Genomic DNA, 13,178 nt, shown 5'->3' with positions numbered 1-13,178 from the left:
TTTTCCCCATGGAGTTGATGTCTGTATAAATGGGGGAAATCACGGGCTGCGCTCAGCACAGTGCCTGGCACACAGTAAGCACCCCGTAAGCGTTAACACCACCGCTGTGACTGCAGTGGCTGCTTTTACTGTCATTCCCCGGCCCCCACTGGCCAGGGCAGGGTGTCCCTGTCCACACCGCTGCTCTGGGCTTGTCCATCCCTGCACTCCCACCCTGCTTTTGGTGGCCTGCTCGTTCCTGCGCTGTCTCCAGCATTAAACTCCGAGCAAGGAGTCCCCTGCCCACGTTCGTCTCTGAACCTGGCGGCCGGCACAGAGTAGGAACTCGGGAGATTATTTTGAAGTGCCAACACCACCGCATTTCTGGCCACCGGTCCCCTCTCTGAGAGCTCACTTCCAGTACGTTTGCTTTCCCGGTGGCTCTAGCACCTTCCACTCTACCCTGCTTCCCCACCCCCATTTGTGTTCCTGGGCATCCCATCCCCCGGCTCTGTGTTCGTGCCCCTGTCTCAGCCAAGACCGAGGACCCCCGATGATCCGATAGCCACGTTAGTTAGCAGACTGTCAGATCCCTAAGAGAGTTCTGAGCTCAGGGCCGAGGTGGAGGCAACTCCTCCAGGCTGGGGGTGGGGTGTGTGTGTGGGATTAGCAAAGGCCCTGTCAAGCCGGATAAGGCTGTGACCTGGATCATTCCGGACTCTAAGCCACCCCCGCTGGAATTCTCTGGGTGACCGCCCAGGCCCCTCTGGTAGGACCGCCAGCCTCAGGCTCCGGGTTTTTGCTGGACTTCCTGCATCTGTGGAGGCAGTTGGGGGTGAGCAGGGGAATGTCCCGCTGGGTGCAGGTGTGAGTTTCTCTCAACACCCCCAGGCCTGTCTTCATTTGCTCCCACTCATGCCTTCAAGATTCTGGAGAGGAAGAGTCCAAGAGAAGAGTTGAAGAGTCAGCCTGTGGGCCTCAATGTTGTGGCTGGGGGCAGGGAGCCAGCAGAGCCGGGAGCCCGATGAGAGCAGGCCCGGCCGCAGGAGCAGGAGCGGAGGCCGGGCCGGGAAGGTCAGTGACAGGCGTGAGGCTGCCTATCCTGGGAGGGGCAGGCCAGGTAGTGGGAGAGATGGGGGAAGGTGGGGTTTGGAGAGCCCTGGGCGGGGTGGCGGGGGAGGGGGGGGTCTCTGGGGAGTATGGGCCAGGCACAGGCCCTGCTGGAGGAGTCTCCCTGGGGCTCTGGAGTCCCTTTCCCTTAAGGTGGCAAACCTGGTGAGCCGTGCGGTTCTTAAGGAGGCAAGGCCGCACCTGCAGGTGTTTCAGGAGGGGGTGGGGAGAGGCTGGCTCTTGTCTCACGAGAGTGAATCTCGCAGACAACAGAGAATAAGCAAAGTGATAGAGTTTATTGAGACAAAGTATAAATCTCTCAAGAGGGAGAGGGGTCCTGACGGGGTAGCCACCAAGGACTTTTGTCCCTGACTTTTTATTGGGATCTTATCAGAAAGTTTGTGAGACTCCCTTCATGGCACCTAGCCCAGGCAGGTCTGGAACATGTTTATCTTTTCCCCACCCCCCCCAAACCCCTCCACTTCTTCAGCCTCCCCCTCACAGCTGTGTCCTGACTCCCCGAGGGTCCCTTATCTCTCCCTGCTTAATGTTAACCCTTTCCCCAATCAAAGGGGGCCGAAGGTGACCCTGAAAGTGGTCCCTGAAAATGGAGGCAAAGCCAGGCACGGGTATGAAGAGGACTCTGTGTTTATGTCCATCTGAGGCTTTGCCTGAATTTCTTTTTTAACTTAGACCACAAGAAAATGTTCCTCTTTGGGAAAAAGAATCATCAACGGTTCCTTAACCTTTTCTGAGCATCTGCCGTATGTGGACACTTTGGTCCCCACGGGAGGAAAAACAGAGCTGGGAAGGTGCCGTCCAGGCCCTTACAGGGAGACCTCTCTGGCCTCTTCCTCGGTCCCTCCGTAGCCCTCCTTGTCGTCCCCCCCCCTCCCCCGCGCCCGGCCCCCTCTCTCTGGAAGGCAGCTGACCTGTGGGCTGGATTTCTGTAGCCTTGGGAGGTCAGACCTGTCAGGTTCAACTCAGGGCTTTCCTGCCTAGCAGCTGTGTGATTTTTCTTTCCCTTCGGGCCTCAGTGTCCTAATCCGCAAGTGGCCTATGATGGCAGTGCCCACCTCGTAGGATCGCTTTAAGGGTGAAATGGGATAAGCCTCATGAAGAGCTTAGCGGGATAACTGCACTTGGTAAGCCTTGGCCATTTGTATCAGTCATTCCGCAAACTTCCTTTTCGCAGACCCAGCCTGTGCCAGTGTGCTATACGTGCTGCAAGTGTAGATGTGAATAATGCATCCTCACGGATTCCCGGTCTACTTTGTTCATTCATCCAAGGGTTCACTTGAGTCAATAGATGTGTATTAAACCCTATGCTGGGCACCGGGCATGGCAAAATAAAAGACACAGTCCCTGTCCCCAAGCTGCTCGCAGTCTTGAGGGGGAGACACTGAGATAGAATCTGATTGTCCAGTGATGAGTGAGCACACAGGGGTTCTGGGGACAGAGGGGGGAACCTATCGGTCCGAGTGGGGTGGTGGGTTCACAAGAAGGCTTTTTGGCAAAGGAAGACTTAATTTCCTTATTGTTTCTCCAACTCACAGCCATGCTTCTACCCCAGGACCTTTGTATATGTTCTCCTCTCGGTCTGCGATGCTCCTCTCCAGGATGTCCCCGTGGCCTACTCCCTCACCTCCTCCATCGCTTTGCTCCAATGTCACCTCTGCAGGGGGGGCCTTTCCTGGCCATGCTGTTTGTTTGTTTTATTATTATAATTTTTAATGTTTATTTATTTTTGAGACAGAGAGATAGAGCATGACTGGGGGAGGGGCAGAGAGAGAGAGAGAGAGAGAGAGGAAGAGAGAGGGAGGGAGACACAGAATCGGAAGCAGGCTCCAGGCTCCAAGCTGTCAGCACAGAGCCTGACATGGGACTCGAACTCACGGACTGTGAGATCATGACCTGAGTGGAAGTTGGGCGCTTAACCGACTGAGCCACCCAGGCGCCCCCCTGGCCACCCTCACCATCAAGCTCCCTCTCCCATACACACACACAGCACTCCCAGCCCCCTTCCCCGCTTTATTGTCCTCTGGAGTGTTTATCACCACCTGCCAAACTGTATATTCTGTGCGGTATATTTGGTGAACAAAAAGCGTTCTTCCCAGGAATGCACTGGGGAGCAGGGGGGATAGATAAGGCAAGGCTGGAAAGGGTGGTGGTGGGGCCAGATCATGAAGGGCCACAGGCCTGTGGGGGGGAGACAGGCACCTGTGACTCTGGCAGCAGGTGATACGTGCTGACCTAGAGGTTAAGCAGATTGAACCAGGAGCAGAGGAGGAAGCCAGCAAGTCTGGCTGTGCAAGGAGGGCACGCTTCCTCTTAGGCCCGGGGAAGGAGTTCAAATGTTACCCGAGGGTTATGGGCATTCCAAAGGGCTGTTCTCATCTTCCCCCATCCTAACAGACAGGCACTGGATTCTCAACTCTGGGGTGCAGAGGACGATGGGCTAAGCTTTGCACTTGTTTTCTGTAGTCCCAGCTGGAGCTCTGCCCACAGGAATTTCTCCAGCAATAGCTGCTGGGTTGGACTGGGATTGGTGAGAAGTAGAAGCGCCTGGAATTGTGAGTGTCGGGACCATGAGCCTAGAGCCTTGGGCGCCATGTTAGATCTTCCCAATCAGAGCCTGCTCTAGGGTTTCTCCAAAAAAAAAAAAAAAAAAAAAAAAAAAAAAAAAAAAAAAAAAAAAAAGAAGTGACCTTACACTGTGGAAAAACAAGCAGGTTTTCGCAATGCAAAAAAACAAAAAAGACAGTGAGAAACAGAGACAGAAGGGAAGGCTAGCTCAAAGAATGTTTCTTGAGAATGAAGAGTTTGATTGGTTTTTCAAAGATAAAACAAAGCAGGCATTCGCTCCCAGGTGAGTGTTTGAATCTGCATTTCCAGCAAAGGTTTTTGGTGGAAGACAGATGAGTCTTACTGAAGAGTAGCTGTTACACATGCAGGAACAGACTGAGCCCACGATAAGACGACCTGTGTGTCCCTTTATTTCATTTATTTTTATTTTTTTCAATTTTATGACTTTTTAGAAGTTATTTTTAAACACTTATTTGTTTAAATTCAAGTTAGTTAACATACCTTCATTTTAGTTTTACTTAAGTAATCTCACCATGCCACGTGGGGCTTGAACTCACGACCCCGAGATCAAGAGTTGCACGCTCTTGCGACTGAGCCAGCCGGGCACCCCCCGTGTATATCAGTAGAGCAGGCTGCTGACTTCTAGAATAGCTGAGATCTGGTGAGGCTGGCTACTCCCTTAAGTCTTGGCTCATTCACATCCTCCCCACCCCCAATTATTCTTTATTCCACAGATAAATATCAAACACCAAATATGTATTAGGCTATGTGTTAGCTGCTGAAAATATGGGGAACAAGACTGATGAGTTTCCTGGCCTGTAGTGGAAGGGGCAGGAGACAGAAGTCCTAAACAAGTCAAGAAATACATGAAAGAGAGTCCAAAATGATGGTGTCACCGAGGGGAAAAGCAATGATAGGAGCTTAAGTGGAGGAGGAGGAACTACCCTAGGGAGGTGGTCAGGGAAGGCTTCCCGGAAGAGGTGGCATTTGTGCTGAGACCTGGAGCTAATGCTAATGCGAAGTATTAGTATTCTAGGCCGGGGAAGCAGCAAGTCCCAAAGCCCTAGGTAGCAAAGCTTGGCATGCTTTTAATGTGAATGTGACAGCACGCACTGTCGCAGAATGTCAGAGCGGCGGGTACCCTGGAGCCCATCCAGTCAACACCCCACTCAACTGATGTTGCTTTTTGCCACAGCCCTGAACACAACAGTGGAGTGAGTCAAGGTTGGGGGTGGGGAGACCCACGAGGCAGAGGGCATGGAATATTTGACAGCTCTCCCCATGTCGTAGAATGCTGAAGGGCTCCTGGCTTTTCTCTGCGTGGTTTTTTTTTTTTTTTTTTTTTTTGCAATTTTGCTAAATTGTCATTTTTTTTTTTTTACCCTTTTACAGGCTAGAACTTCCACTCCAAAATTGACTTAAGCTCACTTCATGTGCTGTTGACAGGTCCCTCGTGTTCCTTTTCCAGAGAGGTTGAGGGGGGAGTGGGGCATGCCCTACCTCTTCAGTCCCCACCTTCTGCACTATATTTGTTCCTAAAATGCAGTAAATAAAAAGTGCGTCCGGGGACAGGAAGCTCGCCTCCCTCAAGACTGCTCATTCTATTCCTGGGACACTTGGGCTGCTAGAAAAGACATCCTGGGCTTGAACCCAAATCTGCCTCCGTGGGGCATCCTCGTCTGGTCCTGCCTCCACAATCGGGAGCCACACGGGACAAGTAGGGTGCTTTTCACCCTCGGCAGCCCTTCAGAAATTTGGAGACAGAGACTGGGTGCCCCCAGCCCCCTTCCAAACACCAGTCAGCCCCTGATCCCTCCATCAGACAGGCATCCTGTGACCCAGACACCCCTTAGTCTTCCAGAAAGGCTCTCAGAATGGGGGTCAGGACCAGACAGACCCCTCCCGATGAGTCTGGCCAGGAGCCCTTCTCGTGGGCATCACGCTCCTGCCATCACCGCCAAGACGGCCGCTGCCTCTGTGATCTGAGTGATAGCGGGCTTGGGGTCACAGGTCCTTGCGGGTTTCTGTTCGGGGGGATGTGGGGGTAGGACTTCTTCATGTCTTACTGGTGACCTACTCCGCTGTGTCTCTTCATCCAGCCCCTCCACCGTTCCTCCGCGCCTGCTAAACACGTAGAGAAAGTTCCTTTTCTGAGAAATGACGCGGGAGGCCCACCCCACTCTCCTGGGAAAAATCGCAAACATTTGCTGAGCCCCTACCATGTGGCAACTCAATTCCGAACGTCTGCCACGGATCAGCCTAGAACAGAGAGACGAGGCAGGTAACATGGTTGTCCCCATTACTGAGGTCGGTAAACCGAGGCACAGAGCAGCTGAGAAACTCACCCAAGGTCACACGGCTAACAAGCGGTGGGTCCAGAATGTGGGCACGTGCCGCAGTCAGTGACATGCTTTTTTCTGCACAGCAACTGGCAGATGTTAAAAATCGGGGCTTTTCTCCCCCCCCCCCCCCCCCCCCCCCAGAGCCGGTGATTACATATTTACTCGAATCCCGCTGCCTAATGCCCTCAGACACCTCATCTCTTTGTAGTTCCCCGAACGAGCCATCGTGACACATGCCTGTGAGCCCTACATAGGCTGTTCCTTCCCCTCGGGATGCCCTTCCTCGCATCCTAGCCTGGTGAACTCTGATCCACTCCCCTGTTTCTTCCCCGATTTTTTTATTGTGGTAAAATACACACAACCTAAAATTTACCACCTTAACCGCATTAAATGTACAGTTCATTGGTGTGAAATACATTTATAATGTTGTGGAACCACCACTATCATCCGTCTCCAGAACTCTTCTCATCTTGTAAAACTGAGAGTCTGTTCCCACTAAACGCTAACTCCCTATCCTCCCTCCTCTCCCCTGGCAACTCCCAATCCGACTGGCTGTTTCTATGACTATGACTACTCTTAAGTGTGTCCTACAAGTGGGATCGCACATATTTGTGCTCTTGTGACTGGCTTATGTCACTTTGCGTAACGTCCTCAAGGTTCAACCCTGTTGTAGCGTTTTGCAGAATTTCTTTCCTTTTTAAGGCCGAATAGTATTCCACTGAATGTATAGCCTGCATTTGCTTTATCCGTTCGCCTATTGGTAGATCCTTGAGTTGCTCCCATGTTCAGGCTATTGTGAATAATGCTGTTATCAACATGGGTGTGCAGGGACCTCTTTGGGGCCCTGTTTCAATTCTTTTGGGCACATACCCAAAGGTGGGATTGCTGGGTCATATGGTAATTCTACATTGAATTTTTTTAAAGTTTATGTATTTATTTTGAGAGAGAGAGAGAGAGGAGAGCAAGTGAGCGAGCATGGGAGGGGCAGAGAGAGAGAGGGAGAGAGAGAGTATGTGCACAGGAGGGGCAGAGAGAGGGAGAGAGAGAATCCCATTGTCAGAGCGCGGAGCCTGATGCAGGGCTTGAATTCATGAACCATGACCTCATGATCTGAGCCGAAATCAAGAGTCGGTCGCTTAAGCGACTGAGCCACCCAGGCACCCCCACGACTTGGAATGTTTTAAGGAACTGCCATAGTGTCTTCCACAGCAACTGTACCATTTTACGTTCCCACTGACAGTGCACGAGGGTTCCGATTTCTCCAACCTACTTTAAAAGATTCAGTACAGGTGACTTTTCTTCTAGGAAGCCCTCAGTGATCTCCATGTCCTGGGATCGGTGCCCCCAGTACTGAGCAACAACCAGGTGCTTTGCTTTGAGCTCAGCACTCAAAACACAAGTTTATACTAGAGATGATCTCTGCTCTTAAGGCTGTCACTGTCCCATTACTGAGGGGCAGGCTGAGAGGGTAGGACTCAAGCCCAGTTCTATCACAGGCCACTAGAGAGCCCTCCAGGCAGGGAGTAGCAGTGTGACAGGTGGGGATGGGACAGTAAGGAATGACAGAGACCAGGGCAAAGCTAAACACGTGTCCAGTTGATGGGGTCTGGCCATTGTGGGTGTGTGGGGATCCAGAGCCAAGATTGCCAGGACTTTTTTTTTTTTTAATTTTTTTTTAACATTTATTTTTGAGAGACAGAGTGAGACAAAGTGAGAGTGGGGGAGAGGCAGAGAGAGAGGGAGACACAGCATCAGAAGCAGGCTCCAGGCTCTGAGCTGTCAGCACCGAGCCCGATGTGGGGCTTGAACCCACAGACCGTGAGATCATGACCTGAGTTGAAGTCGGACGCTTAACTGACTGAGCCACCCAGGCGCCCCAGGATTGCCAGGACTTTTAAAGAGAAGCTGGAAATCTGGATTTCTGTCTGAGATCTCTTAACACTTACAAATTAGCAACTAATTCTAACGTTTTGAAAGGCCATGTAGCACTTCCTAGCACTGCCTGTAGCCCTGGGCTGGAAGTTTATAACCACAGACTGGGTTCCTCCCATCAAGCAATTATCAGGAATTATGAGCTCTATTACTCAAGCTTTTACTTCTCCACCTTGTTTATAAGGAAATCACGTGACACCGGTCAGATGTCCTGTGAAAATCATGACCATTAAGTCTTTATTGGGGGGTCTACCCCTTTGTGTAGTGGCAAGCACGTGGACTGGGATGATAGGCCAGGCTTTAGATTTTTGGGTCAGGCTTTTGTAAGCGACCTAACATCTGCCCCCCAGTTTCCTTCCTTACAGAATGGGGTCCTAATGCCCCATGAGATATTGTGGGGATTCAAGATCCCGAATGCTGAACCTGTCTTCTGCTCGTGGCACGGTGGATGTCTGCTGAGGATTGAGTTCCTCTCTCATTCTTTCCTTTCATTTTATTTTATTTTATTTTATTTTATTTTATCCTCTTCTCTTCTCTTCTATTTAGAGAGAGAGGGCACAAGTGAGCAAAGGGCAGAGAGAGAGAGAGAGAGAGAGAGAGTGGGGCTTGTGCTCACCAATGCAGGGCTCAAACTCATGAACCGTGAGATCATAAGCTGAGCCAAGGTGAGATGCTTCATGACCAAGCCACCCAGGCACCCCCTCCTCCCTTCCTGAGTGATCAGCCTCAAAACCCCCTCCTTCCGATTGGAAGTGCCGAAGTAGGCAACGTGTGTGATGAGTTCTGCAACACTCCAGAGACAGGCAGCCCTCCTACGGAAGGAGCAATCAGGTATGACTCCCTGGAGGAGGAGGAGGACTCAGTGTGGACCGTCTGCCAGTGAGCTCCGGGCCATCCTGCTCTATATGCCAGCCTCCTGGGAGGCAGCAAGCCCTCTGATGAGGCCAAGGGCATCTCGGCAGCTCTGGTCTCAGGATGAGACCGTGTCCAAGTGTCTCTGGCTGCCCTCAGTGGGGCTTCAGCCCTGGGACGAGTCCGCACAAGATCGACAGAGCAGGTGCCAGAGAACAGGCATGTTTATGAGATGTTTAATTTATCCCACAGGTATTTATTTTCTTTTTTCTTTTCTTTTTTTTTTTACTGTAATTTATTGTCAAGTTAGCTAACATACAGTGTATGCAGTGTGCTCTTGGTTTCGGAAGTAGATTCCCGCGATTCATCCCTTACATACAACACCCAGTGCTCATCCCAGCAGGTGCCCTCCTCAATGTCCACCACCCATTTCCCCCTCCCCCTAGACCCCCATCTACCCTCAGTTTGTTCTCTGTATTTAACCGTCTCTTATGGTTTGCCTCCCTTCCTCTCTGTTTGTAACTGTTTTTTTCCTTTCCCTTCCCCCGTGGTCTTCCGTTAAGTTTCTCAAGTTCCAGTCTCCGACTGACTTATTTTTTTTTAATTTTTTTTTTCAACGTTTTTTATTTATTTTTGGGACAGAGAGAGACAGAGCATGAACGGGGGAGGGGCAGAGAGAGAGGGAGACACAGAATCGGAAACAGGCTCCAGGCTCCGAGCCATCAGCCCAGAGCCTGACTCGGGGCTCGAACTCACGGACCGCGAGATCGTGAGATCGTGACCTGGCTGAAGTCGGACGCTCAACCGACTGCGCCACCCAGGCGCCCCCCGACTGACTTATTTTACTCAGCATAATACCCTCCAGTTCCATCCACATTGCTGCAAATGGAAAGATTCCAGTCTTTTTCATTGCTGAGCAGTATTCCATTGTGTATATAAACCACATCTTCTTTATCCATTTATCAGTTGATGGACATTCGGGCCTCTTGCATACTTTGGCCATTGTTGATGGCACCGCTATAAACATCGGGGTGCATGTGCCCGTATCCCACAGATAATTCTTGAGAACCTACCAGGCGTCAGATGTTGCTCGAGGTGCTGGGGTCAGAAATGAATCAGAGAAGGATCCTGCCCTCAAGAGTCTTCCACTCGACAGGGAGTGGAAATGGTTGGGATGGAGACATCCGGATTTGAACCCAGTTCTGTCTGACTCGAAGCTCAGATCCTTCCAGCTGACGTTGTGCTTTCTCCTCATCCCCATACTTAATCGTTTGTTCAGGGAGTGTCACTGGGTCACAGCTAGAGCCAGACACTGCTCGGCTGGGCTAGCTCCTGGACATCTGCGGAGAAATAAGACCTAAATCCCTGAACATGGATGAGCTCACCCCAGGAGAGGTGCAGACAGAGCGGAGCAGACTCCGAGGGCAGATCCCTTGAAAACACCTGCATTTGGGGGGCTGAGCAGCGGAGGGCAGATGGCTGAGAGTGGCCCTCTTAAGGCCAGAGAGAGAGGGAGGGCTGGGGGGTGAAGCCCAAGCTTGGGCAACACCAGGCTTTGGGGGGATCCCTGGGAGCCGGCTCAGGGACACAGTAGAGGGTTCAGGCAGCAAAGCGTTCAGACAGAAGTGGGTGTTGAACCGGTGGAGGCTTCTCAGTCCAGAAATTTGGCTTTTTTAAAAAAATAGTGATTTTTGAGACAGAGAGAGAGAAAGACAGAGCACGAGCAGGGGTGGGGCAGAGAGTGAGGGAGACACAGAATCCGAAGCAGGCTCCAGGCTCCGAGCTGTCAGTACAGAGCCCGACACGGGGCTCGAACCCGCGAACCAGAGATCATGACCTGAGCCGAAGTCAGAGGCTCAACCTACTGAGCCACCAGGCGCCCCTGGAAGTCTGGCTTTTAGAATGGAAAACAAAACTGGAGAGACAGGTCTGCAGAGGCAAGGGATGTTTTCCTCTCTCTTGCTTCATTGTGTTTGGTTTGGGATGGTGAGGCCCGGGAGTGTCGGTAGGAGGAGGAGGGAACAGGGGAGCTGTCACCCCCTTGACATACTGGCCCGTATTTATTTGATGCCTTTGCTATCTGTTCCCTCAAGCCGAAGGGAAGCTTGTGGGGGCTGGGCCTCGGTCTTGTTCACCGTGACCCCCCCACCCCCCCGCCCAGGGCCTTGCACGTGGCAGATGGTCAGTAAGCACTTTCTTGCATTGAACTGGATTCATAGGGTTCCGCGGGGTGCCCAGCAGTTAGGTCTCGGGAAGACAAGGGCCCTGAGGCCTGGAAGGAGGGGCTTCTCTCTGACGCAACCGTGAGCGGAGGAAGAAGAGCAAAGAAGGCAAGAGTGACGAGACAAAGGAACTCACACTCACGTCTTCTCAGAAAAGTGTGCGCACATGGGTCAGAGACCGGGCGGGGGCACGGATTAACAGAAGTGAACAGAGCATAGTAACAGCTACCCATGTTCGTCCAGAACACTCTAGAAGGCTACTCATCATTTGCTTACCAGCATTATTTGGCCACTGCTCTGTTATAAATGCATCCATTCACTTTGTCATCCTAACAAGGACACTGAGGCAGGCCAATTACAGTCGGCCCGAAGCAGCTGTGGCTCGTAGTGGGGAAGCCAGGATTTGAACCCAGGACTCGAAGTTGCTCTAGAGTCTGTGATGCCAACCCGTGAGCCGCACACCTCCCTACCTGGCCTTGTTTTATGTAGCTGTTTCGCCACGAGCCTCTGGGGCGGCAGGGCGGCATTATTCTCATAGTTCACAGCAACAAACAGAGAGGTGTGGTGACCTGGCTGGAGCCACACAGCTACTGAGCGGCCAAGCGGGGATGCCAGCTTGCCCGTCTCTAACTGCAAGCCTGGAGGGTTCTCCTTCCCAGGGAGAAGGAATGTGGGAATCCCGTGCCAGTCGGAGTCAGGTGCCAACAGGGAGGTGCCAGCTGGGCTCGAGGGACATTTTCCAGCATCTCCAGAGTGTGGCTTTCACAGGCTCCTGGGTCTCCTCGGCTCAGGAACAGGGCGAGGGTTGGCAAGTCAGCAACAACAAGAAGAGGACGAGGGCAGAGTCCGGGAGGGGTGCCTCCTGGCTGCCACGGCCATCCCTGAGTTGAGGCCCAGCGAGACGGGATGAAATGTGAACAGGGGCCGTGGGCTGGAGGACTCCATACAGACACAGCGTGGAGGGCGGAGGGGAGGCTGCCCCAGGAGGGGGATTCCAGCCTCCCCGCCCCCCGTGGAGAAGCCTGGACCGTGGGCGACCCAAGCCAGACCCTCTCCAGCGTCTCTCCTGAAAGCCACCTAGGCACTGTGAACCCTTCAGGAAATAGCTGCTTCTGAACAGAGACGGACCAAGCCCCCGGGGGTCATGAGGGGAGAGGCAGGCCCTTCTAGGTGAGCCGTCAGGTCCCGGAGCCGCCCGGTCAGGAGCGTGGGAGGCTGGCAGAGAGGCCTTTAAAACCCGCAGGCCCAGCCCCTGCCCCTGCTGCAGGCCTGACACAGAGAGAAGGTCTCCCTGGTGAGGAATCTCATTCTGAGGGCTGCCTCGCTTGGGGTGGGGTGGGCAGGGCGTAGGGAGGGAGAGGGGCTGCGAGAGGAGGCCCCTGATCCCCCGGTGCCTCCCCCACAGACCCGGGGGAGGTCTCTCACGTGCCTGCTGTGCCATGGGGCTTGGTGCTGTCTGTCCTTTCTAGTTTGAGACCCGACTGGGGGGTCCGGGAGAATGGTGGCGGGGGGGGGGGCTGCTGCGTGTGGACTTGAGGGTCCGTCCCTCCGGTGACCCGGCCACTCCTCGGCCCCCACATTTTCATGCCGCCGTTAGGCTGTCTGTTTCCACTTCCTCCACTTCTCATGACCTCAGCTATCACTTTCCTCCTAAATTATCTTGTGGCTGTGCTCATTTTCCTCTGTGGTCGCTGGATGGAAATAGCCGAGCCCACATCCTTCTCCTGGGGGGCGGCTCTGGGCTCCACCGATGGGCCACTTTCCCGGCCCCTGGGGCAGCTATTTCGAAGCTTCTGCCGCCTCTTTGTTGTATTCTTTCAGGCCCCTTTCCATGGGGTCTCGTGCTGTTCCGTGGCACCAACAGCCCTGGGCCCAGCTGCTCTAAAATGTGCCTGGGATTTTGATCTGATTCAGGTATATGGTGAGGCCGACAGATCAAGAGCTGGTTGCCATTTAAAAGCTAGTCTGGGGGCACCCGGGTGGCTCAGTCTGTTGAATGACTTTGATTTTGGCGCAGGTCATGATCCCAGGGGTGTGGGATCGAGCCTCACGTAGGGCTCTGAGCTGAGCGTGGAGTCTGCTTAAGATTCTCTCTCTCCCCCTTCTGTCCCTCTCCCTTACTTGTGCTCTTTCTCCCCCCCCCCCTCTCTCTCAA

General features: G+C 53.0%; 1 protein-coding gene across 1 annotated transcript in view; it reads left to right on the top strand.

Moving 5' to 3' along the window:
• Positions 1 to 510: 510 nt before the first annotated feature.
• Positions 511 to 13,178, top strand: part of LOC125913026 (phospholipase A2 group V) — a 21,806-nt gene continuing 9,138 nt past the window's right edge. The window contains exon 1 of the mRNA XM_049617931.1: positions 511 to 1,053. Within this exon, the coding sequence (XP_049473888.1) occupies positions 1,004 to 1,053 (50 nt within the window). The 5' untranslated portion in view covers positions 511 to 1,003. The remainder of the gene's footprint in view (positions 1,054 to 13,178) is intronic.

This window comes from Panthera uncia, assembly GCF_023721935.1.
Source record: "Panthera uncia isolate 11264 chromosome C1 unlocalized genomic scaffold, Puncia_PCG_1.0 HiC_scaffold_4, whole genome shotgun sequence".
NCBI lineage: Eukaryota > Metazoa > Chordata > Mammalia > Carnivora > Felidae > Panthera > Panthera uncia.
The sequence above is the reverse complement of the archived record's forward strand: the minus strand, read 5'-3'. Positions and strand labels throughout refer to the sequence as shown.